The sequence below is a fragment of the Periplaneta americana genome, chromosome 5, assembly GCF_040183065.1.
Source record: "Periplaneta americana isolate PAMFEO1 chromosome 5, P.americana_PAMFEO1_priV1, whole genome shotgun sequence".
Lineage (NCBI taxonomy): Eukaryota > Metazoa > Arthropoda > Insecta > Blattodea > Blattidae > Periplaneta > Periplaneta americana.
Window position 1 is genome coordinate 155,657,547 of NC_091121.1, and position 27,985 is coordinate 155,685,531.

The 27,985-nt window shown below is 35.5% G+C and overlaps 1 protein-coding gene across 3 annotated transcripts in view; it reads right to left on the bottom strand.

Moving 5' to 3' along the window:
- The window catches only part of LOC138700237 (serine-rich adhesin for platelets-like), a 148,900-nt gene that overhangs the window by 27,556 nt on the left and 93,359 nt on the right, over positions 1-27,985 (bottom strand). For all 3 annotated transcript variants that reach the window (XM_069826714.1, XM_069826713.1, XM_069826712.1), the window contains exons 6-7: positions 12,984-13,952; positions 9,454-9,592 (exon numbers count right to left, since the gene is read on the bottom strand). In XM_069826714.1, the coding sequence (XP_069682815.1) occupies positions 9,454-9,592; positions 12,984-13,952 (1,108 nt within the window). The remainder of the gene's footprint in view (positions 1-9,453; positions 9,593-12,983; positions 13,953-27,985) is intronic.

A 27,985-nucleotide genomic window follows, 5' to 3' on the forward strand; every position in this document is an offset into this window, starting at 1 on the left:
ATCATTCAGATGCTACATAACCACAGCAGTTGATAAAGCGTCGTGAAATAATTCACTAAAAAAATTCAGCAATCACTGTCATCAGACAATACACTTATTACAGATTTGGAATTGAGAGCCATATGGGCAATTGCTGAGTCCTTTCGAACCAATCATACAGTCTTTCTTCTTCCTGTAATTCTTCGAAAAACTTTTTCAGAGTTATTTCAATGCATCAGTGTGAACTTGTCTCCATAAAAATCTTCGACCAATTTTTCTTCTCGCTTAATGCGAAATATTATCTTTCAGTGCATCATGAAGAACCGCTGGTCTCTCTGAATACTATAACAATTATTATTGTGACTGTTTACATGCCCATTCGAGTGAAATCACCAGGGGGAGGGGAGAGAGAAGAAAATGCTGTGGGTCTACAACAACAACAAATTCCACAATTTGGGACATCTGGCCGAAATCTACGGCTGACCACTAGGATCCAGAATACAAAGCAGAGGTTAAATGAAAAATACAATATGATTGCGGAGAGAATACGGAACAATGATAAATTTAAAAATAAAGTACAATTTGATTTCGGAGAAACATGAGATGAAAATACATTGAAGAGTAATGAAATGAAGTGAAAAAAAAATTACATAGTATTATACAAGTGACTGTGTAAAATGGATAATGAATCTCTCAATACCATTAGACAAATTTTGTTAATGTCCTCATTAGAAAATTTAAGAGAAAGGAGAATGGTTTTGGTTAACTTAAATGAAGTTCCCCTAGCGCCAAAAAGAAGTCCTTTCACTTCCCATGTATTAATATTCATTTTGTATCTCTCACTGAAGTTAGGAATACATGGGTTGTAAATAGTCCTGGGTTGTAAATAAACTTCTTTTCATCGTTAACGTTATTGGCTTGTTGATCATCCTTCTCAAAACAGACAGTGGGGTCAAGAATGAGGCTTCTTTGATTCCGGCGATCGATGGCTATAATGTTTGCTCTTCTCGTTGACCCATTCTCAGCCAAGCAGTGCACTTCTTCATAAACCTCCCACTTTGCCTTCTGAAGAGTGGTTCATTCACAGATTCAAGAAACAACTTTAAAAAAATATTTTCTAAAAAATGGACTCTTGACTGTAAAGTCTGCATTTCTGTAATTTGGTAGGCCTTAAGTTTTAGAATTTAAAGAATTCAGTACTTCATCCATCAACCTTAAAAGCTGAATTCTCTTTTAATTTTTGTTTTCTAAATCCAAACTGCTCTAAACCAAACATATTGTTAGATTCCAAGTAATGATATAATCTATTAAACATATTTTTTTTTAACAGTTTTGAAAATGTTAATAATGAAGTGGGTATACAGGGTGAAATGTAAGTAATGTCATTAATTTCAAGGGGTTATTCTTTGAGATATTTCAAACAAAGAAGATTAATACAATTTTGCTCGTTTTTGCTTCCTTTTCGAGAAAACAATATTGTTTTATATGAAACATTTCATTGCGTGTTTTGGGAAAGCCATTGATTGAATTCCCAATATGCTCAGTCAATTTAAGAGAGTGGTGTATTATGATAATAAATGACTGAAAGAAACTTAATTTTGTCCTTTAAATGTGCAGAAATTAGATCCAAACAAATGTAACTTCTCATTCTGCAAAGAAATTTTAAAATGTTACATTTGTTCAGGTCAAATTTCTGCACATTTAAAGAACAAAACTGAAATACTTTCAACCATTTACTATCATAATACACTACTCTCTTAAACTGACTGAGCATATCGGGAATTAAATTACTCCCTCTGTCCCATAATAATTGTCCGGTACGCCGAAATGGTATTACAGTAATTACAGACGACGGGACAAACGAGAAGTCCACACATGAGGAGAAGCGCAGTGGATCAGTGCACAAGGTTATGCAGAGCAATAACGTGATCTTATCGAAACAAGCAACACACACCGCCCAGAAGATTACCGAAAGTGGGTATTGGTTTTCAACTCACCGGTATGGCACTATACAAACCAGTGTAGCAAAGCAAGCTGGAAATCTTTAGTAGAGCATACTCCTGCAGTGAGTACGTATGTTTGAACAGACATGGGCATCCTGGGAACACAACTAGCGGTAGTGAGTGACAAGGGTAGCAAGAACCTTACAGACAGTGAACGGCAGGCGGTATAGGAGTTTTTGTTGAAAAACAGTACGGCTGACGTAGTGAAGAAAGGTGCCATAACAGGTGTGGCCGAGAAATTTCATATCAGTAAAAGAACAGCACACTGCATTTGGCAATGGGGGCGGCAATCTTTGGAAAGTGGATCTATGCTCATCACCAAATTAATCCCAGCAATAAATGCAAAATGGCCTCCTGGACCGCGCACAGGGAGAATTCAGGTGTCATTTCAGCAGGACAATGCGCGTCCGCATATCGCTCCCAATGACCGCACCTGGATGGAAGCTGCAGCAGCCACTGGAATCACTTTGGAACTCGTGTGCCAACCGCCAAACAGTCTGGATATGAATGTTTTAGATCTGGGTTACTTCCGGGCAATTCAGTCTCTCCAGCATCAGTCAGCTCCTCAAACTATTAATGAGTTGATCGCCACCTTGAAACAGCTTTCTCTCAGCTGACACGCGACAAGCTTAACAACGTCTTCCTCACTTTGCAGTCCCATCTCATTGAAATAATGACAATCAATGACGGGAACAACAAGATTCCTCATATGCAAAAGGGGCACCTGGACCACCTCAACATCCTGCCATCTCGCTTAGAGTGTCCTTGGAACATTTACGATGAGGCTACAGTAGCACTGCAGCAGTAGATCTGTGGTTCTACGCAAACTGTTGGAATGACAACCTTCCCGGTCTAACAGGCAGTTTTTTCGTCTTTACTCGTAGGAGAATGTTTTTCTTTCTTTCACTTCTTGGTCAATTTGTACTACTCCTGGAGTTAATAAAGTTGCACTCCTAGGAGTATTTATTTTCGGCTCAATGACTAGCCAATTTGTACTGATCCTGGAGTCATAAAGTTGTGCAAGTAGTATTCATGTTCTTTTTTTGGCTCAATGATTGGCCAATTTATACAGATCCCGGACTAATAATTTTTTTCTTTTGCTAATTGAGTGACAATTTTGTACTGATTCTGGAGTAATACAGTTGTATTACTCATTCATGTGTTTCATTTTGCTCCTATGTAAACACCAGTGTAAAATTATGGATATCAGACAATTATTATGGGACAAGAAATAAAAGCATGCCGGACAATTATTATGGGACAGAGGGGGTAATAGCTTTCCCAAAACTAAGGAATATTATGGTACTAAATTTGTTTACATTGGTGAACAGTAAGTGCTTAATTAACACTAAACCATTAATTCATTAGATTTAACACTGTATTTACATTTACTTAAAGTAATCATATTTGTAGCAACTGAAATTAAGCACTTAATGTTCATCAATACTGGTTTTACATCCATGGAATAGCCTACAATAAATTACATTTAAAAAAAAAAAACATGAAAGATTACAGTGATATGGACATATAAGAAAAATGTCAGGTAACATATTACCAAGTCCAATTACAGAGTGAGAGGTACAATGAAAAAACTTGAAAACTGGGCAGAAGATGCTGCAGACAGAAAACTGTGCTTCTCCTACAGTCTTAGTAGAAACTTTTCTTTTCTAATTATATTTGTAATATTTTCTGCCTAGATTTTTCAGCAAAAGAAAAAAATGCACCTAAATGGAAAAAAATCAGAATGCAGTTCCCTGAAAAAATATTTTCTCATAAATACATCTGTGAATTTTTTTAATTGATTATTTTATGACTCTTTATCAACTGCTACGATTATCTAGCATCTGAATGAGATAATGCCAGCAAAATGAGTCCAGGGTCCAGTGCCGAAAGTTACCCAAGATTTGCACTTAATGTGTTAAGGAAAAAATCATGAAAAAAACCTCAACCAGGTAACTTGTCCCAACCAGGATTTGAACCCGGGCTTCCTCATTTCATGGCCAGGCATCCTAACTGTTACTCCACAATGGTGGACCTCCTGCTTATTATCCAGGGTGGACCATTTAAGTTGATACTGTACAATATCTCCAAAACTAAGCGTTGCTTGATATTATGGGGGAAAGTAAATGCCATTTGTCGTGTTTTATTTGGAGGACGTTATGATGGTTATTTGAGGGTCAATTTAATTTTTAAAAATAGGAATCTACATTTTTATGTTGTTTTCTCATTCCTCATAAAAAACTAAACAACTTTTGTATGAAGCACTTTGCAATTGTTCTTACACCAACGTAAATAACAACAAAAATTATGAATGGCTGTGTACGAAGAGCGCAATGAATGGTTGGACCCATTCGAAACAGTCCAGCATCACAGTAGGCGGGAGGCAATGAGACATTGTGTCCATTGTTTTGTTTACTTTCCATGGTAGGATGGTTTCCTTGTATCTGTCGTTAGTGTACTTGCAGTCACCTTCGAGTTCAGGTGGATCCACTTGTGGTACGTACCTACAATTAGCAATTACCGAGTAACAACCATCAGTTCCATGCAAGTCGTTTAAAGGCCCATTCACAATGAAAATTAAACATAACCGTAACATAAACACAAAAGTTTGCGCCCAGGCTACCAAATGGGATCATTCACAATGATTCACATAGGCATTGACATAAACATTACTGTAAGACGTTAACATGAAAGTTTGCAAACTCTAAACTTTCATGCTTATGCTTACGTGATTTGCAAACAGAACACAATCATGGAGCGCTGAAGTATATGACAGAATATGAGGAAATGGCGTCGTTGTTATGTTTCCATGGTTACCAAGTATGTTTGCTGTTATGTTTATGTTCCCAAATGACAAATGGTATTTACTTTCCTCCATAATATCAAGCAACTTTTATTGAAGACATTTCTTTCTACAATGCTTAATTTTGGAGATATTGGACAGTATCAACTTAAATGGTCCACAAATGGTTACAAAACAACGGACACAATGTCTCATTGCCTCTTCGCCTACTGTGATGCTGGACTGTTTCAAATGGATCCAACCATTCATTGCGCTCTTCGTACACAGCCATTCATAATTTTTGTTGTTATTTACATTGGTGTAAAAACAATTGCGAAGTGCTTCGTACAAAAGTTGAGAAAACAACATAAAAAATGTAGGTTCCTATTTTAAAAAATTAAATTGACCCTAAAATAACCATCACAACGTCCTCCAAATAAAACACGACAAATGGCATTTACTTTCCCCCATAATATCAAGCAACTTTTATTCAAGATTTTTATTTATACAACACTTAGTTTTGGAGATATTGCACAGTATCAACTTAAATGGTCCACCCCGTATACATTAAATGACTCTTAACTCTAGCAATACCAAGGTATTTTGGATAACATGCAGTACCAATGCAGGGGTATTTTGTGACCATTATAAAATGTTTAATTTTGAACAATTTTTTTAACATTTGTAATCAGCAAATATGTATTATAATAAAGAGAGAAACTGATATGTCATTGCATATTTTCGAACAATTACTTCAACAAGGCAAGGATATTTTTTGTTCACCTTGACATAATATATTAATATTTTAGTAAAACTATCGGTGAAAACGATTAAACAATAACACAATACAACAAAAGGGTTCATAAATAACAAATAATATTTTCATATTTTTAATTCTAAGTAATACTGAGTTCTTCGCGATAAAGCCATTAACTCTCCTGTTCTCCAATATTTCACATAAACAGTGGATTTAGAGGAAAGGGCTGGACATCACTGAAGATGATTCTGATTTATTTCTTTCTGAAGTCTGCAAAATGGACAAAGTGGTGAAGAAATAATTCCAATTTTGTTCAAGTGTTTTGACAAACAGTCATGCCCTGTGAGTAATGAAGAGGATGCAACTGCACCTTTCCTTGGATACTCAGAAATTATACTTAATCTGTGGCGCTACAGCCCGTGAAGGGCCTAGACCGACCAGCCGACTGCTGGCCTCACGCCCACATGCCGAAGCAGAGATGGACGATCATCCAACCAGAATGGAGGTATCATGTGGTTAGCACAATGATCCCAGCAGCCATTATAGCTGGCATTCACAACTGGGTTTCGCTAACTATCGTAGGTTCCCAAGTGCATTATGATGCTGAGTGGGCACTGGTCCTATACACTGACGAAATTTCATGAGAAAATTTCTTCCCCCATGAGGACTCGAACCAGTGAGCATTCCATAATGCGAATTCTAGGCAGGATGCCTTAGATCACGACGCCAAGGCACGGGACCAAGAATTATACTTTTTTGTACATTGAGACACTCCCATCTTTCATTATCTGAAATTTCGTGGAAATGGTATGATATTATATTTTGATAATTTGAGTTGATTAATCTTTTAACTACTAGAATTGATTGACATGGGGTTTTGTAAGATATTACTTCCATTCTTCATTACCAGATAATCCTCAGCTGTTGGTACTCCATGAAAACTCTTCTTTTGTTGAGCTTTATCAGAGGGTATATAATTTTCCAAGAGTTATTTTTTTAATTTTAGGTGACAGATTGATTTTTATAGCAGTCAGAGCTGTTTTAGAATCACAGAATACCACCACAGTTTAGTATATACAGTCACGAAGCTTGGGATGATTTTTTTAATTTCTCACTATAGTTGCTAGCCGCTTGGAGTGCTGTGAGTACTAGGAACAAGAGACTGTGCCACTGCTATCATGATCTAATACAGGCCGTAAGGCAGACCATGTGACTTGCTTAACCCGATCATGAAGAGCGGCGTTTCAACCATATAAATTAGTTGGAATGCATAAAGAGTATCATATATTTCTCTAAAATGTAGTATAATTGCATTAATAAAATTTAAAACAATGATTATGAGACACTTCAGACATAATTCAGTTGCAAGTTAAGATGTAATATTATTTTTGGTGTAAAAATTACGTTGTTCGTATGTGTAGTATCTGCCTTTATTTCGATTAAATATTGCGAAATTCTTGTACATTCATTTATGCACAATTCAATAATTTTCAGTTGCACCGCACAGATATTTAGATATGTTGAAATTATAGGTTATGTTTACTGTACCAGTTGCCCCTTTCTGTCTAATTTTAGTGGTCTCCAATGCCCTGCCATTACATATGTATGTTATGTCATATGGAAATTACAGGTTATGTTTACTATATTTAACTTATATTCTTTTTTATTAAACCTCTAAATAACTTCCATCCTGAACTTAAAATGTTGATGCAAACAGATTATGTTAACATGTAAAATTCTCTTCACATTAAAATAACACAGTTTTGTAATTATTTCTGCAACATATTATGCAACAAGAAGTGAATGGAACTTATGGACACATTACACTAAATAAAACTTAGCTATGATACGCAATAAAGTTGTAATATAATAATTCACTGAGCTCCATACACTGAAATAGAAAACCCGAACATATATTACGGCCTGATGTAGATCGAAAAGGCATTGACTGTGCCGTATTTCGCATTGTTGTGAAAATTTGTGTAAACTGTGAAATGTTCGTTATTGGTTGTAATAACTGTAAATGGCTAAAATACAATAATTTGAATAATAATATGGTACAAGGAGACGTTTGTAGCACTATAAATTCTAAGAAAAAGAGGTCAGAGTTATCCTTCTTCCAAAAGATCCAGGAAGGTGAGTTTATAAAATATAATATGTATTTTATGAAAATAATATATAAACCTTATGTATTTCATATTTCAATAGTGGAAGGAAGGTGTTAATTTTTTCAAAAGAACACGATATCGAAAGTACAATACATTTTATCGTCTGCTAGGGAAAGGATCTGTGATGAGACAACAGTAGCGATTCTGGTGGTTAGCAACTATTTATGGATGCATATTTATTAAGTATTGAGCTTCGTGACTGTATATACTAGACTGTGATACCAGTATAACAGCTCGTTGAAAACAAGAGATATAGTACAAAAGATTTTGAAGTGTCAAAAAGGTGGCTTTAACTTGTCCATTAAAATTTGTGACTTCATAACCTAAGGATTTATAAAACGAGAAAGTGGACATGTAGGACCAGCACCTGCTCCATTCTGATTGGAAATTAGGGATCCATTAGTAAAAATATGAAGCCAATCTTTGTTAGGTAATCTGCTATGATTGATTACCAATTTTAGGAGATCTTTTGGGGTGTCATTTTTCTATGTCTCTTCAACCAGATCCAGATAATACAATTAATTGATTAACTAGCGGAACTTACTCATGTTAATTATGTAAGATTTGTGCGGCTTACAGCTGTTTCAGTGCTTCACGCACCATCCTCAGAGCCTATTAGATCTCGGGTCATCTCGAACTTCTCTGCCTGTTATGTGGGTGTGTTTGATTGTTGAAAGATGTTGAAGAGTGGAGTCAAATAGTGTGTGTGTGTACTGAAATTGATCTGTGTGTTGAGAATTTGATCGAGGTGTGTTTTAGTGTGTTTGTATATTTCGTATTGTTCTAGTGTGTTGAGTTTTTGATTCTTGGGTTGTATGTGTAGGATTTCCATGTCCGCATTTATGTTATTGTATGTATGGTTAGCATTGGTTATGTGATCGGCGTATGTAGATGTATTGTGTCCTCTGGTTATTGCTTTAATGTGTTCTTTGTAGCGTGTTTGGAATGATCTGCCTGTCTGTCCTATGTAGAACTTATCGCAACTATTACATGTGAGTTTGTATACACCTGTGTGGTCGTATTTATTTGTTTGTGTTTTTTGTGTGTTGAGATGTCTTTGTAGTGTGTTTTCTGTTCTGTATGTTATGATGTATTTCTGCTTTCTGAATGAAGATGCAATCTTATGTGTGCTTTTGTTTTCATATGTTAGTGTGATGTATTTCTTGTGTTCTTGTGTTTGTGTTGTGTTTTGCGTGTTTTTGTGTTTGTTAAGTTTTTGTTTTGTCTTTCTTATGATGTTGTCTATTATGTTTGGATTGTATCTGTTTTCTTGTGCTATGTATTTGATTGTGTTCACTTCTTCATTGTAGTGTTATTGGCTCATGGGTATGTTGAGTAATCTGTGTACCATTGTCCTGAATGCAGCATGTTTGTGTTGTATGGGGTGGCAGAGAAGTTCGAGATGACGCCGAGATCTAGTAGGCTCTGAGGATGGTGCATGAAGCACTGAAACAGCTGTAAGCCGCACAAATCTTACATAATTAACATGAGTAAGTTCTGCTAGTTAATCAATTAATTATATTCAAGTGTTAAAAGTAGTGTACGCAAGATTCAAAAGCAGATAATACTCTATTTCTGCTGCTTGTGTAAGGTTAGTTTTATGAACCATATTTTCTTTATTTGTTGGAAAATTCAATTAATTCATTTATTTAAATTACAAATGCTCGAAACAGCACTCTGACTACACAGTGTCCTTAAAATAATAATGAATTATCTTTCCATAACCGAGGTCAATAAAAATACATTAAGTATAACATTACAAACCTGAACAGAACACAGAGGCGGAAGTGAAGATTCTGAGCCGCTTGAGCTTAAACAACGAAGATCAGTATCCACAGTCACCTCTGTGTGCCTCTCCAGTCCCTGAGAATTGACATCAGCAAGTGGGGACTTTCGATTCAAGCTAAAAGGATCAAACAAGATTGAAAAATAAAATGTAGACATACTTGGCTATATTGGAAGTTAATTATAATATAAAATTTCACATTTAAGAACAATGCATCTTTAAAAGCATAGACTACACAAAATTTTACATGCATATGAAGGGTACACAGGAATAACGATCAAGGTCCACTTTAGAAAGTTTCGAGAAAAACGAATTTTTAAGTTTAAGCACTTAATAGTTAGTTATGTGTGTATGTAATAGAAATTGACGTAGTGGAATGTCAAGAACGATGATTTCTTATTACTAGCTAGACCACATGATAATACTTTCTTTCCGCTATAAGATAGCATTTCAATTTTTGATGGACCTTGATCGTTTTTCCCGTGTATCCTTCATATACGAAAGATAGTGTAGCATAGGGTCACCAACTTTCCTGTATTTTCTAGGAACTCATGTATTTGAACTATTCTTTTGGATTCTCCCAGCTCCCATATTTTTCATCAATCACTATTCACTAATTTTAATGTAATATAATAATAAACCCTAGTAAAATTGTTGTTTTGTTGTTTTCTAATGCCAGGCGTTTGACAATAAAGTCATTTGACCTCTCGCATTCCAATATTTTTCAAAGATATTATCATGGTCAGCCACTGAAGCACAGATTTTGAGGTTTGTAGGCTTCATGTTAAGTATAGGAAGATCAAATGTCCATGGTGAAAGTGTTCCTAATGATTAGAGACAGTCAAAATTCGTGACTTGCAAAATCGCAAAAAACCTAAAAACCAAATAAACATAGTTTAAAAAATGGTTCATATAACAAATATAATATAATTACACGTTTCAACTCGCGAAATACTCGCTAAAAATCGTGAAAATCCTATGAATCATGAATTTAGCATATTTTCTGTCATTCGCGAAAAGTCATGTAGCAAGGCAGCAACAAGGCAGATGGGCGTGAGAAACCACCATGTGGGACCCGTACATAGGAAGGAGAACACAGGGCAGGCCAAGAAGAAGATGGGCAGATACATTCAAGCAGCAGCTGGGAGGGAACTGGTCAACCATCGCCCGCAACAGGAACGAGTGGAGACAGATAGTGAACAAACTCATATAGAACTAAAATTTGACAAACTCTAGTGTATTTCACATAGTGAATGTGAATGTAAATATTGTTCACGTGAAATAGCTCATCATGTGAACCACACCAACCGAGCTTCTCCTCCTGTAGGAAGCCCTAGCCCTTCATGGGACACAGTGGCTTCATTCATTCATTCATTCATTCATTCATACATTCATTCGCGAAAAGACGCAATTTTTCAGCAATTAATAAATACATTATCTAAATTTGGAAATTTTAGAAGTTCTGTTTGAAAAATGCACATAGTTAAAAATAGTCCTGGACTTTCAGTGCGAGAAGGTTTGCTGTCTTTACGTGAAGATCACAGTGATTTTGTGGAAGGAGCACTCCAAGCTATATGGGTTCCAGTTTCTAATGTTGATTGTGAACTTTTTTTTTTTTTTCACAGTTCTCGTGAGTGCTAACAAATAGAAGAACAAACCTTACAATGACAAACTTAGAACTGTTGTCTGCACACAACTCTGAATGTTAAATAATTTTAAGTATCTAAGAATTGTTGACAACGTAAAACTTTGAATATATAATTATAATTGTCAATTATCTTAAACAACATAATAATTTAATAAAATTGGGTAAAATTTCAGACTTACTCAAGAAATTTTCGTTTCACGCAAGAATTTTTATCCTTTTTAACCAAGAATGTTAGCTCCTTTTATTCAAGAATTTTTACTGTCTCTACTAATGATGAACAATTATTATGACTTGGTTAAGAAAGAAGTTTTATATAATATCGTTATTGAATTTGGTATTTCCAAGAACTAGTTTGATTAATATATTAAAATGTGTCTCAGTGAAACTTACAGCAGAGTCCATATAGACCAGTTTCTGTCTGATGCTTTTTCAATTCAGTGCAGGCTAAAGCAAGGAGATGCACTATCACCTTTACTTTTTAACTTTGCTCTAGGATATATCATTAAGAAAGTCCAGAATAACAGAGAGGGTTTTGAATTTAATGGGTTACATGAGCTGTTTCTTTATGTGGATGACGTGAGAGAAAATGCACAAACTATTAGGGAAAATACGGTAATTTTATTTGAAGCAAGTAAAGAGATAGGTTTGGAACTAAATCCTGAACAGACGAAGTATTTGATTATGTCTCGTAACAAGAACATAGTACGAAATGAAAATATAAAAATTGGAATTTATCGTTTGAAAAGGTGGAAAAATTCAAATTTTAGTAACATTTTATTTTTCAATATTGCCAGCCTTATGTGAGGGTGGAGCAACAGTAACAAATATGAATAACATTCGAGAGGAAATTAAACACAGAATAAATATGGGAAATGCCTGTTATTATTCGGCTGCAAAGCTTTTGTCATCCAGTCTGCTGTCAAAAAGTCTGAAAGTTAGAATTTATAAAACAGTTATATTACTGGTTGTTCTGTATGGTTGTGAAACTTGACTCTCACTTTGAGAGAGGAACAGAGATTAAGAGTGTTTGAGAATAAGGTGCTTAGAAATATATTTGAGGCTAAGGGAAATGAAGTTACAGGAGATTGGAGAAAGCTACACAATGTAGAACTGCATGCATTGTATTCTTCACCTGACATAATTAGGAACATTAAATCCAGATGTTTCATATGGGCAGGGCATGTAGCATGTATGGGCGAATCCAGAAATGCATATAGAGTGTTAGTTGGGAGGTTGGAGGGAAAAAGACCTTTGGAAAGGCCAAGACGTAGATGGGAGAATAATATTAAAATGGATTTGAGGGAGATGGAATATGCTAGGGACTGGATTAATCTTGCTCAGGATAGGGACCAATGGCAGGTTCATGTGAGGGCGTCAATGAATCTCTGGGTTCTCTAAAAGCCATTTGTAAGTAAGTAACGATGAACAATAAATGGACAGATCAGAGAAATCAAAGCAGCTTGGAACTAATGAAGTCGGAACTAATAATAGTCAACAAAATTATGATTGATTACAAATAATTTTTTTAGTTTGCATAGTAAGATAAAAATTTTAATGTTCTGCAGCATCCTGGTGACAAATATAAATAAATGAAAACTAAGAAACATGCATAATTAAAAATATTATTGTACTCAGTACTGCGATCTAAATCATATGTGTTATAATTAAATTGATAGTTTTATATTATAATATAAACCATACCATCAATGGATCCTGGCTTCAGGCCCAAAAAATTGTACTCAAATTTGTCGTAACCCAATCTCCCATATTTTTGTGATCAAAAGTTGGTCACCCTAGTATAGCATACATTAAAAGTTTTATTTTCTCTCAAAGATCTGAATGTGAATAACGACTGCTTACCTGCTATATGCTGAATCTCCACTTATTTTACTCCCAAATGAGCGTCGATATAAATGACTATCTTGTGTCCAGAGATCATCATCTCCACGAAGAACCATTGCATTATTCTTCTGAGATTCAAGAGGCTTCTTGTTTGGCTCTAACTTTTCGCTCAATTCTTCAATATTTGCGGAGGAATGGGAACTCTGCAAGAATGATGTTGCAGGTTTCGGATCAGGACTGCAATGGGAGAATAAGGATGTAGGATTTACAGGACTAGACATCTCATCTTCACTTTTGGGTGGATCTAAGGGGAAATTTTCACCATTGCCATCTATTTCTAGATGAGGCTCATTTTTTGTAATAGGTCCAGGATTATACAAAGATACCGACTGCTGTAAAGCAAGTGCTGCATTTTCAAGCTTCTTTCGATATTTTTTACTCCTATTACTTTTACGATTTGCTGCACTCATGTCGAATTCAAAGCTGAAGTCAAAATTTGGGATTGAACAAAGACTAAGATTACTAAGACTAATAGTAAAATCTCTGTTAATGTCATTATCATCATTATCACCATCACCAAATTCAGAAGTGAGCGCTGAAAGAGATATATTATGGGGAGATGGTAATGAATTAGGATTATGTCCTGAAATAATCAAGTCATCCAAATCAAACAGAGGAGAATTAGCTCCTGACCTGTCCAATGGCAATAGATCTTCAGTCTGAAGGGGTTTAGTAACAGAATATTTAGTAAAGGCAGAAGTAGGAGATGTCCGCAGTTCATTAGGTGAAGGAGATATTGAAACAAGGGTGCAATCATCAGGTGTTTTTGCAGGGGTTCGATTTTCTTCTTGTGATTCCTTCTTTTGTTGCAAATTATGTCGTTCCTTTTGTTTTTCTTCTTGTTTTGACCAGTCCCCATGAGATAAAAGCTCCTTCATTTGACGTTCAGCCGAAACATAAGGATCGTACACTTCTTCTGAAGTAACACTGAGAAAGATATAACACACACATTTAATAAAACTATCAAATATGGCATGAACAAACAATGTAACTGAAGTTAAATTATTTTAGATATCGATGGCTAGGAAGTGATACCTCGTATCTGTAAATTTGCAGATAAATAAAAAAATTATTTTAAAAATTAATTTTTCACCACACGAACACACCCTCACACGAAACAAAACAAGAGGCACCTAGACCAACAACGACCAGTTCTGAGGATGACCCATAATAGGTCGAAACATGTAAACAAGGTATGATACAATTTAACACAAGAAAGTCATATAATACATATTCCGAAGTGATACAGTGTTAAAAGTTGTATAATCAAGATGTACACGGCGCATCCAGAAAGTAAGTTTCCCTATTTTTTAAAAAAAAGAACATACACTTTCAGGAAAACATTTATTGGCAACAGGTACAGCAATGTTTGAGCTATTTTTCAACATAGCCACCATCAGAATTGAGACACTTGTCGTATCATGGGATCAACTTTTGTATCCCTCTGTCGTAGAACTCTGCTGCCTGTGAATGGAACCAGCATGTGACAGACGTCTTCAGCTCTTCGTCATTGCCAAAACGCTCACTGGAGGACAGGAATTTCTTGAGGTGCAAGAAAACGTGAAAATCGCTGGGAGCAAGATCAGGACTGTAGGGTGGATGATCAAACAACTCCCAGCCAAATTTCGTCAAAACAGCTGCTGTGCACCAAGCTGTATGTGGACGAGCATTGTCATGGAGGAGCACAACACCTGCAGTAAGCATTCCACGCCTCTTGTTTTGAATGGCACGTCGCAATTTTTGCAGTGTTTCACAGTAACGGTCAGCGTTCACTGTTTCACCTCTTGGAAGGAAGTCAATGAGCAGAATGCCCTCCGTACCGACAGCATCTGTTTGAATTTCGTCCTGACCGGAGATCCACTATGCCGCCAATGCATTGACTGCTGCTTGGTTTCCGGGGTGAAGTGCGAAATCCAAGTCTCATCGCCCGTGACGATCCTGTCGAGGAACTCGTCGCCGTCATCGTGATACCGTTGCAGAAATGTCAGTGCTGCTCCTAAACGTTGCATTTTGTGTTCAGGTGTCAGGTTTTTCGGCAACCACTTTTTTGAACAGCAGGTGCTTAGTGACAATCTCATACAACAAGGATCGCGATATCTGCGGAAAATGCCTGCTCAGCTCCGCAATCATGAAGCGACGGTTCTCCATGATGCACTGTCACACCAGCTCAACACGATCATCATTGATGAGGGACGGTCGCCCACTGTGCTCTTCATCATGGACACTTTGACGACCTTCAGAAAACTGCCTATACCAGCAACGCACCATCTGCTTACTCATGATGTTCGGCCCATAGACCTGACAGAGCTACCGATGAATTTCAATTGGCGCAATGCTTTGTGCATTAAAGAACTTTATCACCGACTGAACCTCGCAGGTGGCGGGAGAAGGAATAAGAGCTTCCATTTCGGACCACTGCTGCCACGCTACTGGCACCAGGCGGGACCTGTCCGGCTGGCATATGATTGATATGTCATAGATCTGTTACGCATGCGCAATTGACACGGCTAATTAAGTTTACTTTCAAGGGGAAAAAATCGGGAAACTTACTTTCTGGACGCGCCTCGTATATTAATATGGTTTAATGATCCTTGCACATTGCTGTGATAAATTTTGCTAATGCAACTTGGCCGCTTTAGTATGATGCCATGATCAAAACTGAAAGTGAGGACTTAACAGCAATTGAGTCTTCCTTTGTTATCGAAGTTAATAAAAAAAACTGAACTCCAGGAAAGAAGAAAAATTTATTTCACCATCAATTAAGCAATTTTTGGGCATCTTTAGACGTGGTTCTTAATTTACAACAAAATCCTCAGTATCTCTCATGAATTTTAAAAATCATTTGCACTCGATCTTTAATGGTAAACATGCCAACCATTCAACCAAAAGAGGACAATACACTTTTTGCCAAAAACTATCAAAAGTAAATCTGACGTGATGCCTATTCTAAATAACTCAAGTAGTACATAAAAGAATGGAGAAAAAAAAACTTATTTGAAATAATGTTTATACATTTAAAAACTTCATTCATTACAGTGCAATAATCATGCATTGTGAATTATTCTGATTGAAATAAACAGTTTATGTGCATTTAGATATCAATTACTCTACTTACACTCCACTATCGAGAAAGAAGGCCACATTAGGTATACTGGGAGTAAAATTCCCCTTCATGAATCTCGGAAGTTTACCCCTGTGAGGAAAACAGTTCTTCCACATTCATTTGGCTTTCAGTTACATTAAAAATTTGCAGTTCATTTTTATGTTCAGATACGTCTAGTAATATAATACAAATATATATATATATATTTGTATTATACATTAAAAATGTTTTTATGAGTTAAGTAGCGGTGTTTACTACCTACTTAAATTATTTTAACTTACCAAGCACAGAAGGAGAAATAATAGAACAAGACATACAAATTTAAGAAGCAGTACTGTTACTTCTTTTCAGTTATTTAATTAAAATATAATCTGACCACACTATTCCTACAGCTGTCAAAATTAAGAATCATCATCACATACCATTAATCTAGATCTAGATACATTTCCCAGTATGTTACAGTTGCAGTAAACTAATACTATATTATTTAAAAAATATATAAATACTGTACATGTTGCACTGAAAGGAATGGTGAATGGGAGTAGAGTTTGAGGCAGAAAATGATATCAAATGATAGATGACATTAAGATATAATGATCATATGCGGAGGCTAAGAGGAAGGCTGAAAATAGGAAAGATTGGAGAATGTTGGGTTTGCAGTGAAAGACTTGCCATTTGGCAGAACACTATGTATGTACTGTATGTATGTATGTATGTATGTTTTTTAAATTATGTCAGCATTCATCAACCATCAACAAATGGAGTTCAACTTTCTATTTCAGTTAGGAATAAGAATTTTAATATCTCCTGAATCCATGAAAAAATAGTATCATCTGAAGTGGCTCACATTTTAACTACAGATTTTAAGCAAACATATATCTATGCTAATTCTGATAGTAAACAAGAAGACAAGACCAAATTATTAAAATATGGAAAAGCAAATGTCCAAAGGGTAAAACTACTTTTTGGGGAAAAGAGATTGAGACAATGGTGTATGCTGACGACCAGATTTTATTAAGTGACACTGAAGATGATCTTCAAAGATCTTTTAAATTTTTACATGATATAACAGAACAACATAACATAGAAATATCCATAAGCAAAATTAAAAGTATGGCTTTTCAAGGAAAATAAATGAGGGTGGTGAAAATAGTACCAAACAATCAGATAATTAAGCATTAAGCATGTCAGAAGTTTCAAATATCTTGGAAGGTGGGTAAATTGTGCAAGGAGAGAAGAAACCGACACACCACTCAGAAATTACAATAGGAATGATAAGAAGAAACTTTGGAAAACACAATTCTATATAGTATGCTCACTACTGCATATGTTCAAAATATGCTTGAAGACAGTGCCTTACTCAATCCTGACATTCTTCTGTCATGCTTAAAAGTGTTGCAGGTGGGATGTGCTGGATAAATGGGTGATCCTTTGTTTCAAGTCAACTATAAATGTAGGCTCCGTCTCAAAAACGTGTTGTTTCACAAATCTTCATAGAAAGAAATCAAGGGGTGTGAGGTCTGGTGACCGTGGAGGCCATGACTGAGGTCCACTCGTCCAATCCAGTGCACACCGAACATCTCTCGTTGAAACCACATTCTTATCCATTTATTCAGTGGCAAATCATATAGGAACTCCATTTTAGTGCTGTCCAATTCCCCATATGTGTGTTAGTTTACATTTCCATAAAAGAAATATGGTCCCACAACCATATCACCTAGTATTCCACCCCACATCATAACTTTTGGAGCACCAGAGTTGTTAGCTTCACACATCCATCTTGGGTTTTCTTTGGACCAGTATCATGCATTTTGTGTGTGAGCGTGCCCATCCAGAAAGAATAAGCAGTCGTCACTGAACAGAACATGCTGAAGGAAGAATCGATCAATATGCAAACGCTGTGCAATCCAGTTGCAATATGTTCGCCTCTTGAGTAGATCCTATTCTTACATTGTGTGTAAATGCTGTAATTTGTAGGGGTGAAAACGAGCAGATTTCAATATTCTGCAAACAGATTCTCTACTGATACCACTTTCTCGAGTCACATAGCACACTGATCTTTTAGGGTTGGTGGTAATCTTCGCAATAACATCTACTGAATGCTGTCCGGCAGTAGCAGATTTCAGATGAAAGGTGGAGAATTTTAGCGGTACAAAAGGGGAATATGTACTGCAAACCTAACAATACAAATGAAAAAGGTCACTCAGACTAAGGACATCTTGGAGGGAACACATCATTATGTTTGTTACTTTGTACAATAATTTACAACTAGTAATGTTTCTCATTTGTCAACTGACTTCTTTGTCACACAGTATATGAAATATTAGGTACTATACTTAACCAGATAAGCCCAAAAATTTTTTGTGATAAAAATACAATAGCACATTAGTTACTCTCAAAAATCGGTTAAATGATGTTGAAATAAACTGAAACAAGGAACGTATATTTTCTAAAGCTAACAAATACTACCAACATTATCGCACAACTTATAAAATGTCCCTAACACCAACAATGACATAATATCCGAAGGCACTGCAACTGTCCTTAAAAAAGGACGGTGGGAAAATCTGGGTTAATAGGACAAGACAGTACATGGCTTATTCCGATGACAATGTGATTATGAGTAGATCTTTAGGAGTGCTAAATGAAAATGTCAACCAAATCTAAATAGAAGCAGAGCATAAGGGGTTAATAATTAATCAAGAAAAGACCAAATATACGAAGAACATAAGATCAAGAGGATCTGCCAACAATGTTGTTTTAATAAATGGACATAATTATAATGAAGGAGATTCTTTCAAGTATTTAGGAGTATTGATTACTCAAGAAAATACTGCAGATGCGGACATGAGGCATAAAATTGCAGCAGGAAACAGATGCTTGAGAGTCCTTAATAAAACACTAAGTGCGAGATGTATAAGTAAAAAAGCAAAACTTACATTATACAAAACAGTAATAAGACCAATTGTCCTTTATGGCAGTGAAACTTGGATGCTGTCTAAGAAAATGGAACAGCAATTGATGACATGGGAGAGGAAAATTTTAAGGAAAATTTATGGTCCAAAATATGAAAATGGTCACTGGAGAATCAGGTATAATACAGAGTTGAAAGCTCAATATACGTAATCTCCAGATATTGTAGTTGAAATTAAAACCCGTAGATTGGAATGGTTGGGACATGTAATCGGGATGGATGATAGCAGAGTACCCAAAAAGATTTTAAATTCAAAACCTGAAGGTAGAAGCAATATTGGCAGACAGAAACTAAGATGGTTGGATGGAGTAGAGGATGATCTAAGGACTTTAGGAGTGAGAAGATGGAGGCAGAAGGCTGTGGTTAGGCAGGAGTGGAACAAAATCCTAAGGGAGGCCAAGGTTAGACTACAAGGGCTGTAGTGCCAAAGAAGACGAAGAAAAAGAAGATGATATGAAATATTATTGCACAGAAATCGTTTAATAATATTAATTCTTTGGCATAAGTTATGTCATCATATTATAAGTCATTATGTTTTAGTCAGCATGATAATATTTTACAGCACTGGAACAATAATGTGGCATATTGTGCACGATTTTGACTAATGATTTATTTAATCAAATGCTCAGATATTTGATACAGCATCATTTGTCTTCTGGCCTCTTAGTACAGCTGGCTGTTGGAATTGCTCCAGTAATTCTGGAGAGCTTGACAATCCTTGAAGTGATCCCAATTCATGGTAGCATTTTCTTTACACAGTATGCAGTTAGGCGACTTCAGATGCTCCACCAGAAAATCATGTTGTGTGGCTATACGAACTCCTGCTACAGTTTCACTTCTTAGTGTTTCCAGAATAACTTTTTTCATTTTTACAAGTTTAACCCATGAATTCTCCTCAGCTATTTGATCCAGGAATTCGAATCTTTGAGACTGAAAACTCAATTTTATTATGTTCTTTGCAGTGTGTAATGGTACTTCTGTGGTTAGGGGAGTTAGTATCTACTTCCAACATGGGAAGGAATCCATTGAAATATGACTTATTTTCCTACTTCAATTAGATGTTTTACAATCTTTTTTATCTCTGATACTTTTGAAGTCAGTGAAAAGTAGAAACTTGTTACAGCCTGAATAGCTGCCATTAAGTCACGGAATATTACTACGTTCTGGAATAGATCCAATCTAGTGAATAACTATGATAAAGCTATCCATATTGCTTCCATCTTCCCATCAAAATGTGTTTTATATTTTCTGCTGAAGCATAAAATTGAAATATTTTGCTGATTTTGACTAATAGTAAAACTGTTTACAATGCTGGTGTACAAGAAAGTATTTTATGAATTCTGTCACTTTTATTTCTTTAGTTATGAGATATAATTAAGCTGTATTGGGTATAGGAAGATATCGTAGACAATGTAAAACTGTTAATAATAACTATAAACACACTGTTTCTAGTGTAGCATTTTTATTTATACACGGCTTCACTCAATGTAAAGCCATTTTGCTGGATTTCAAATGAGGTTACTAACATTATACAGAAGGGGGGTAATGTTGCTCACATCCATGGAATACTTTAAGCTACACGTGCTCTCAAGCGGTGCAAAATCAGCAATAGACATGGCAAAAGAAATTAATTCCAGATGTGAAAAGGTTCCTCATTCGGATTTCCAGGAAGGGACCACTTTGGGATCAAATAAAATTTTTTTTTATTGGGTTATTTTACGACACTGTATCAACATCTAGGTTATTTAGCGTCTGAATGATATGAAGGTAATAAAATGTTGTTGTTTTTGTTTTCTAATGCCAGGCATTTGACAATAAAGTCATTTGACCTCTTGCACTCCAATATTTTTCAAAGATATTGTCATGGTTAGCCACTGACGCACAGATTTTGAGATGTTCTGAATCCATTTCTTGATTTGAGTTGCACAATGGACAGTTAGGAGACTGATATATTCCAATTCTATGCAGATGCTTGGCCAAACAGTCATGGCCTGTTGCCAATCTAAATGCAGCTACAGACGATTTGCGTGGTAAATCAGGAATCAACTGTGGATTATGGTGCAGAGAGTTCCATTTTTTTCCCTTGAGGTTGTGTTATCAAATTTTGTTTGTTGAAGTCTAAGTATGTAGATTTAATAAATCTTTTCACAGAGTAATACGTAGATTTAGTAACAGGTCTGTAAGTAGCAGTGCTGCCCTTCTTTGCTAAAGCACCCGCATTCTCATTTCCCAGGATTCCACAATGGGATGGTATCCATTGGAATACAATTCTTTTATTGAGTGTTATTAGTTGAGAGAGCATTTTATGTATTTCTGCTATTTGAGATGAAGGTGTATGTCTAGAGACTATTGATAGAATAGCTGCTTTGGAGTCTGACAATATAACTGCATTTTTAAATTTATTGATGTGACAGAGAAGATTCCTGAGACTTTCACTTATTGCAGTGATTTCTCCATCAAAACTTGTTGTTCCATATCCAAGAGATCTATAAAGTGAGAAGAGACAGCACGTAACGCCTGCACCTGCACCTTGTTCTCTGGAGATCAAGGGTCCATCGGTGTATAAATGAAGCCAATTTTGTGGACGGTACCTAATATTAATTGTCTCTAAAGACAATTGTTTCATTATTTCAGTGTTTACTTTTGATTTCAGTATTTCTTGTGTTAAATTTAGATTATACTCTATATTTAATAGTGTTAAAGGGTTTGGTTTAATTTGTAAGTTTTCTTTTAAATTCGGGACGTTGATTTTCTGCTTTAATTCTTGAACCATGGATATGAAACTTTTTTGAGTTTTTAATCTACGGAGAGGACTGTATGAATGCCAATTGTTACCTGGTAATCTGATAAGTTTTTCAAATAAAATGTAGCTTCAAACAGAGAGCACCTGTTACACTGCAGACGACTGGATCCAGGGAAAAAGAACCGAAAAGATCTGGAGGGACTCTACTGGGAAGCATGAGGACTAATGATGTGAAACCAAACTCCAGCCATTTGAAAACAAACATTACACAAACGTTTCGAACATTTTTTCATAATGGACAGACATGTGTTTTGGAAATGAGTCACTTTTTGGTTGCTTTACGTTTTCCCACTATAGATTTCAAGAAAATACTATAATGCTAAATGTTTTTGAAGTGTTAGTGAAATCAGGATAGTGTCAGTGAAATGTGTCGTAGTTCCAGTGCAGTGAGTGAGTTGAGAGTGAAATGAGTGTAGTGCTGGAAGGTACTTGTGCATGTATGAACATATCACATATACTCATGGATTTAAATTCGAACTTGGTGTTAAGATACAATTTAGATTTACTTTAAATGTTATTTTAAGTGATCGTGCTTCATTTAATTTAGGATGCTCCTTGTTAATATTATTATACTAGTTGTGGCAGCGGCAGCAGCAATAGTAGTAGTATTATTATTAATTGTCAATTTATTGTCATTATTGAATGTAATTAGTTACCACTGCCATTGAATATTTACCCATTTGCAGTGTGAATAAATACATACATCATTACATCTATAACTGAGGTGGTTAGAAGCAAAGGGGTGTAAGTGACAATTCTAAAAAAATGATTTAAGTGCATCCAGGGTAAACTAAAGCATTTAAAATTTCAGTGGTAAAGGGATATAACTTTTAAGCACATCGCACATTAACATTTAAAATTAAAACTTCACGGAATTTACGAGTGCTTAGTAACTTTTAATCACATTTTATGGAAAATAACGTAAATGCACTTACACCCCTTTGCTTCAAACTGCCTTAATTATGATTATTTATATGCCTAAAACAAATTGTGAGCTGTTTTGGTAAATTAATTATATTTGGATGAAAAGCAGAAAACCTCAATCAGGTAACTTTTCCCAACTAGAATTTGAACCTGGGCCTCTTGTTTCATGGTCAGGCAGGCTAACCATTACTCCACAGCAGTGGACAGAAATTCTTACTATATAGTATGTTAATTAAGTATGGAATATTGTTAATAACTAGACTTCGTTGAATTGCCACACGCAGCATGCAATCAGGTTGCCGATGTACGGTAGTATAGAGGAGGTGAGCGACCGCCCGGTCTTATAGTATAAGCAGTTCATGTCAAGAGTTGTGACCGGTCCAAATAGATAGAGCAGCAACAGTTAATGTATACCTATGTAAGCACTTGTTTTTGCATTACCATGGTTGGAATAATCAAAGTTTAACATTTGTTCAGTGCAGACAAGAATTCAATCAAACATACTACAATGAGAGCGTTGGTGTTCCAAATAATTGCCCAAGGAATACCCTTACCCCCGCAGCCAGTCTTGACCCATTGGGGAACGTGGTTGGCTGCTGTTAATTATTATGCAGAACATTACGGCAAAATAATGGAGGTAATTGATGCATTGGATAGCACAGACAGTTCCGCTGTTGCAGCTGTAAAATCATTGCCTTCTGAATAGCTATTGGAAGTTATTCTGTTCATTGATTCTAATTTTAAAATCGTGTCCAAAAGCATCATCCTGTTAGAATCGTCTAAACTACAACTCAGAAGCCCTTAATATAGTGGATAAAGTATCACAAACCATTATCCAAAATAACAATTCACTAATTTCAGAAAAATTGAAATGTAAGTTGTGAAACATTATTGCTAAAAATTCTGTCTATTAACAACTTCGTATTATAAATGATGTACCATCAGGTCACGACAAGACACCTGAAGTTGGTGTACTAAAAAGTAGTGACTTTCCGTTCTTCAAATTTGAACGTATTACATCGTGTGATGTCGAACGTACATTTTCCAAAAATAAAAACTATTTAAGTGACCATCAGGGGAGGTTACTTTGCAGTCACTCAAAATGTACGTAACTTTTCACTGCAATGCACTTATTCAAGGATGATGTGAGTATTCTACATTAAATTTTAAGAGTTAACATATCTCACTATAAAATAATTGTGTATTTACATGTTTAGACATTTCCTACTTCAATGATCATTCATTATATTTCTTGAATGCAGAATACAGGTTTTATTGTAACCGCAGTATACTGCTCAGTGTTTACATCAGAGGCATGCTCCATCCTTTGCAAGTCCCCTTTTTATACAATCTATACTGCATGCGCAGTAAACTTTGCGATTCTCGTGGCAATTCCATGAAGTTTACTAATAACTCTTTATATATTCATTTTATGACAAAATACCAAAAACAAAAGTTGTTGGAGATATCTAACCAAAACTTATGGCTGTGGTCTCACAAAAGTATTGATTCATGTACAGAGTGTGGCAAAACACTTTTTTTTTTTTTAAATGGCACTCTATATTAAATTTTACATATGTGAAATCTCCATTCAATTTTACATACAAATAGAAGTTTGACTCGGCATAAATGATGAATACTCTCTTGTAAATGTTATGTAACACAAAATAAATGTGTATTCATATGGAGTAGGCCATAAAACAAACAAAACAATAACATAACTGTTTCAGAGAATGTTTAAAATTATAACAAATGCTCAAAATGAGAACCATTCACGGTCAAACAATGTCCCAGTCTATCACGAAAGCAGTCCATTGACTTTCTCACAGTTTCAGGAGTGATCAGTTCCATCTCATTACTAATCCTTAATTTTATTTCAGGTCTTCAATACTGTTCGGTCTATCATGATACACCCTGGATTTTAAGTAACCCCACAGGAAGAAATCCAATGGGTTGAGGTCAGGTGATCTAGCTGGCCATTCCATGTGTCCTCTTCTTCCAATCTATCTATCAGGGAACATTTGGTTGAGGAAATCCATTACTCTTCTACCATAATGTGGAGGTGCACCATCTTGTTAAAACCAGATGTTCCCTTGACACACACCAGGAAACAACTGTCTGAAAGCTGGGATAACATCATCATGCAAAACTGTTGAAATTTATCAGAGTTCAAATTTCCGTTATGTTATTGTTTTGTTTGCTTCATAGCCTACTCCATTATGTGTGTATGTGTATCTAATGCTCTGGATTTAACAATGAAGTCATCATCCTTCTTGCTTCCCAATATTTTGATGGAAGGTCCACAAATGTCCTAAGAGTTTCACAATTAGCCAAGTGCTCCATCTCCATGTTCTCTTCTCTAGTGCACAGTAAGCATTTAGGTGAATTCAGTACTCCAATACGATGGAGGTGTTTACTGAGGCAATCATGACCAGTAATCAATCTAAACAGTAATAGTCCCTACTCCATTATGAATACACATATTTATTTTGTGTTACATTATCAAAGCTTTTGAAAGAACCATAACATTTACAAGAGAGTTATGCTGAGTCAAACAGTGCCATTTAAAAAAAGTGTAATTTCTTTGCCACACCCTGTACATGAATCACTACTTTTGTGAGACCACAGCCATAAGTTTTAGTTAGATATCTCCAACAACTTTTGTTTTTGGTATTTTTTATTAAAATAAATATATAAAGTGTTATTAGCAATATTCCATACTAATGAACACACTGTATACAGTCTTTTAAATCAGAGATCAAGGAAGAAAAAAATTTAAAAAACCACGCTCATATTTAAAGAGTGGGACAGATAATACTTCACACAAAGAAACATGACTAATAATTTTCTAGAAGTCAACTACACATTTGCCATCACATTATTGAAATATCCCATTGCACTCTTTGGACAGATATATTTTTTAAGTGGGTTATTTTACGACAGTGTATCAACATCTCAGGTTATTTAGCATCTGAATGAGGTGGTGATAATACCAGTGAAATGAATCCGGGGTCCAGCACCAATAGTTACCCAGCATTTGCTGATATTGGGTTGAGGGGAAAACCCCGGAAAAAACTTCAACCAGGTAACTTGCCCCGACCGAGATTCAAACGCGGGCCCACCTGGTTTCGCAGCCAGACGTGCTAGCCGTTACTCCACAGGTGTGGACACACTGATAGATTCTAACTTCTTGAATCCATCAATCCAAAGTTTCAATGGTGTGTGAATAATGAAATGTTCTGTATATAGTAGGAAATTAAAAAAGCATTCTAAAAATATAAGACGTAAATAACAGGCAAATAAATGAAGATATTCAAAATAAAACCATCAAGTGGTGAAATATTGCGTTCAATTTCCAGATTAGAACACTGAATAAGATTTTTTGTACATTAGGAAGTTTCAATCATACCACTGCTTAACAGTCAACTGACTGACTGACATGTTCATCATGGGTGGGAGTTTCTGAGGTAAAGGATTTTTCATGAAATTCTTCTGTGAAGAAGAAGGAAGCCCTGTGTAGATACTGGACTGTGGTCTCTTCAATACCTTTTCCCAGAAATCATCTTTTTCATATTTCGCATTTTGCTTCTTTTTCTTGTCACAGAAATGCAAGTGTGATGACATGTTTAACCTTTCCACACATTCAATGTTAATATCTGGTAATATCACTCGTGACACATTTCTGCAGTCCTGAATGGAAAATGAAGAATGAACAGTGTTAGAAATCGATCCTGACAGAACAATCACACTGTGGCTGTCAATTTTCTTTATTTTACTTACATTAAAAGATTTGGCAATCTCAGGAAACCTTGACTGCTGGTGCTGATGTTTACTTACAACTTCATTAATTTCACTGCTTGCATTTGATGCTGATTTAGACCTACGTAAGTATCTTAAATCATTGTCTGCTATTTTAATAGCAGGTATTTCTTTCTCTGTACAGTCATGCTCCAAGGCAAAAGCTTTATTTTCCACAGTCAGTAATGAACTTTTGCTAAACAAACTTTTGACATTTAGATTATCAGCACTTAGATCTTTGGAACAAGAAGGTTCTGGATACATTATACCTCCACGGTTTTTAATATTATTATTTTCAAAACAACTATTAGGTAAGCATTCTTCATATCTCAAACAATCACTACTACATTTCTCAGGTTCTGCCTTCACAGAAACTCTGCTTATGTGAACAGATGCAGAATGCTTTTCCCGTAATTTGTAATTACTACAAACATTTCTCTTATCCTTACAATTGGAACCTGTATTATTTTTAGCTATTCTAGACATGTTTTCAGTATCATTGCAATGATTCAGTTTAGAATTTGTATGCTCACTTGTTTCAAATGTATTGTAGCCTAGAGATTTTTTACTATCAGATGATGCTGTAATCATTATATCTTTTTCATTTAACATATTAATTCGTTCTGACATTTTAAACAACTGATGGACTGACGTAGTCATCATGGGTGGGAGTTTCCGAGGTAAAGGATTTTTCATGAAATTCTTCTGTGAAGAAGAAGGAAGCCCTGTGTAGATACTGGACTGTGGTCTCTTCAATACCATTTCCCAGAAATTATCTTTTTCATATTTAGCATTTTGCTTCTTTTTCTTGTCATAGAAATGCAAGTGTGATGGCATGTTTAACCTTTCCACACATTCAGTGTTAATATCTGGTAATATCACTCGTGACACATTTCTGCAGTCCTGAATGGAAAATGAAGAATGAACAGGGTTAGAAATCGATCCTGACAGAACAATCACACTGTGGCCGTCTATTTTCTTTATTTTACTTACATTAAAAGATCTGGCAATCTCAGGAAACCTTGACTGCTGGTGCTGATGTTTACTTACAACTTCTTTAATTTCACTGCTTGCATTTGATACTGATTTAGACCTACGTAAGTATCTTAAATCATTGTCTGCTATTTTAATAGCAGGTATTTCTTTCTCTGTACAGTCATGCTTCAAGGCAAAAGCTTTATTTTCCACAGTCAGTAATGAACTTTTGCTAAACAAACTTTTGACATTTAGATTATCAGCACTTAGATCTTTGGAACAAGAAGGTTCTGGATACATTATACCTCCACTGTTATTAATATTATTATTATTTTCAAAACAACTATTAGGTAAGCATTCATCATATCTCAGACAATCACTAC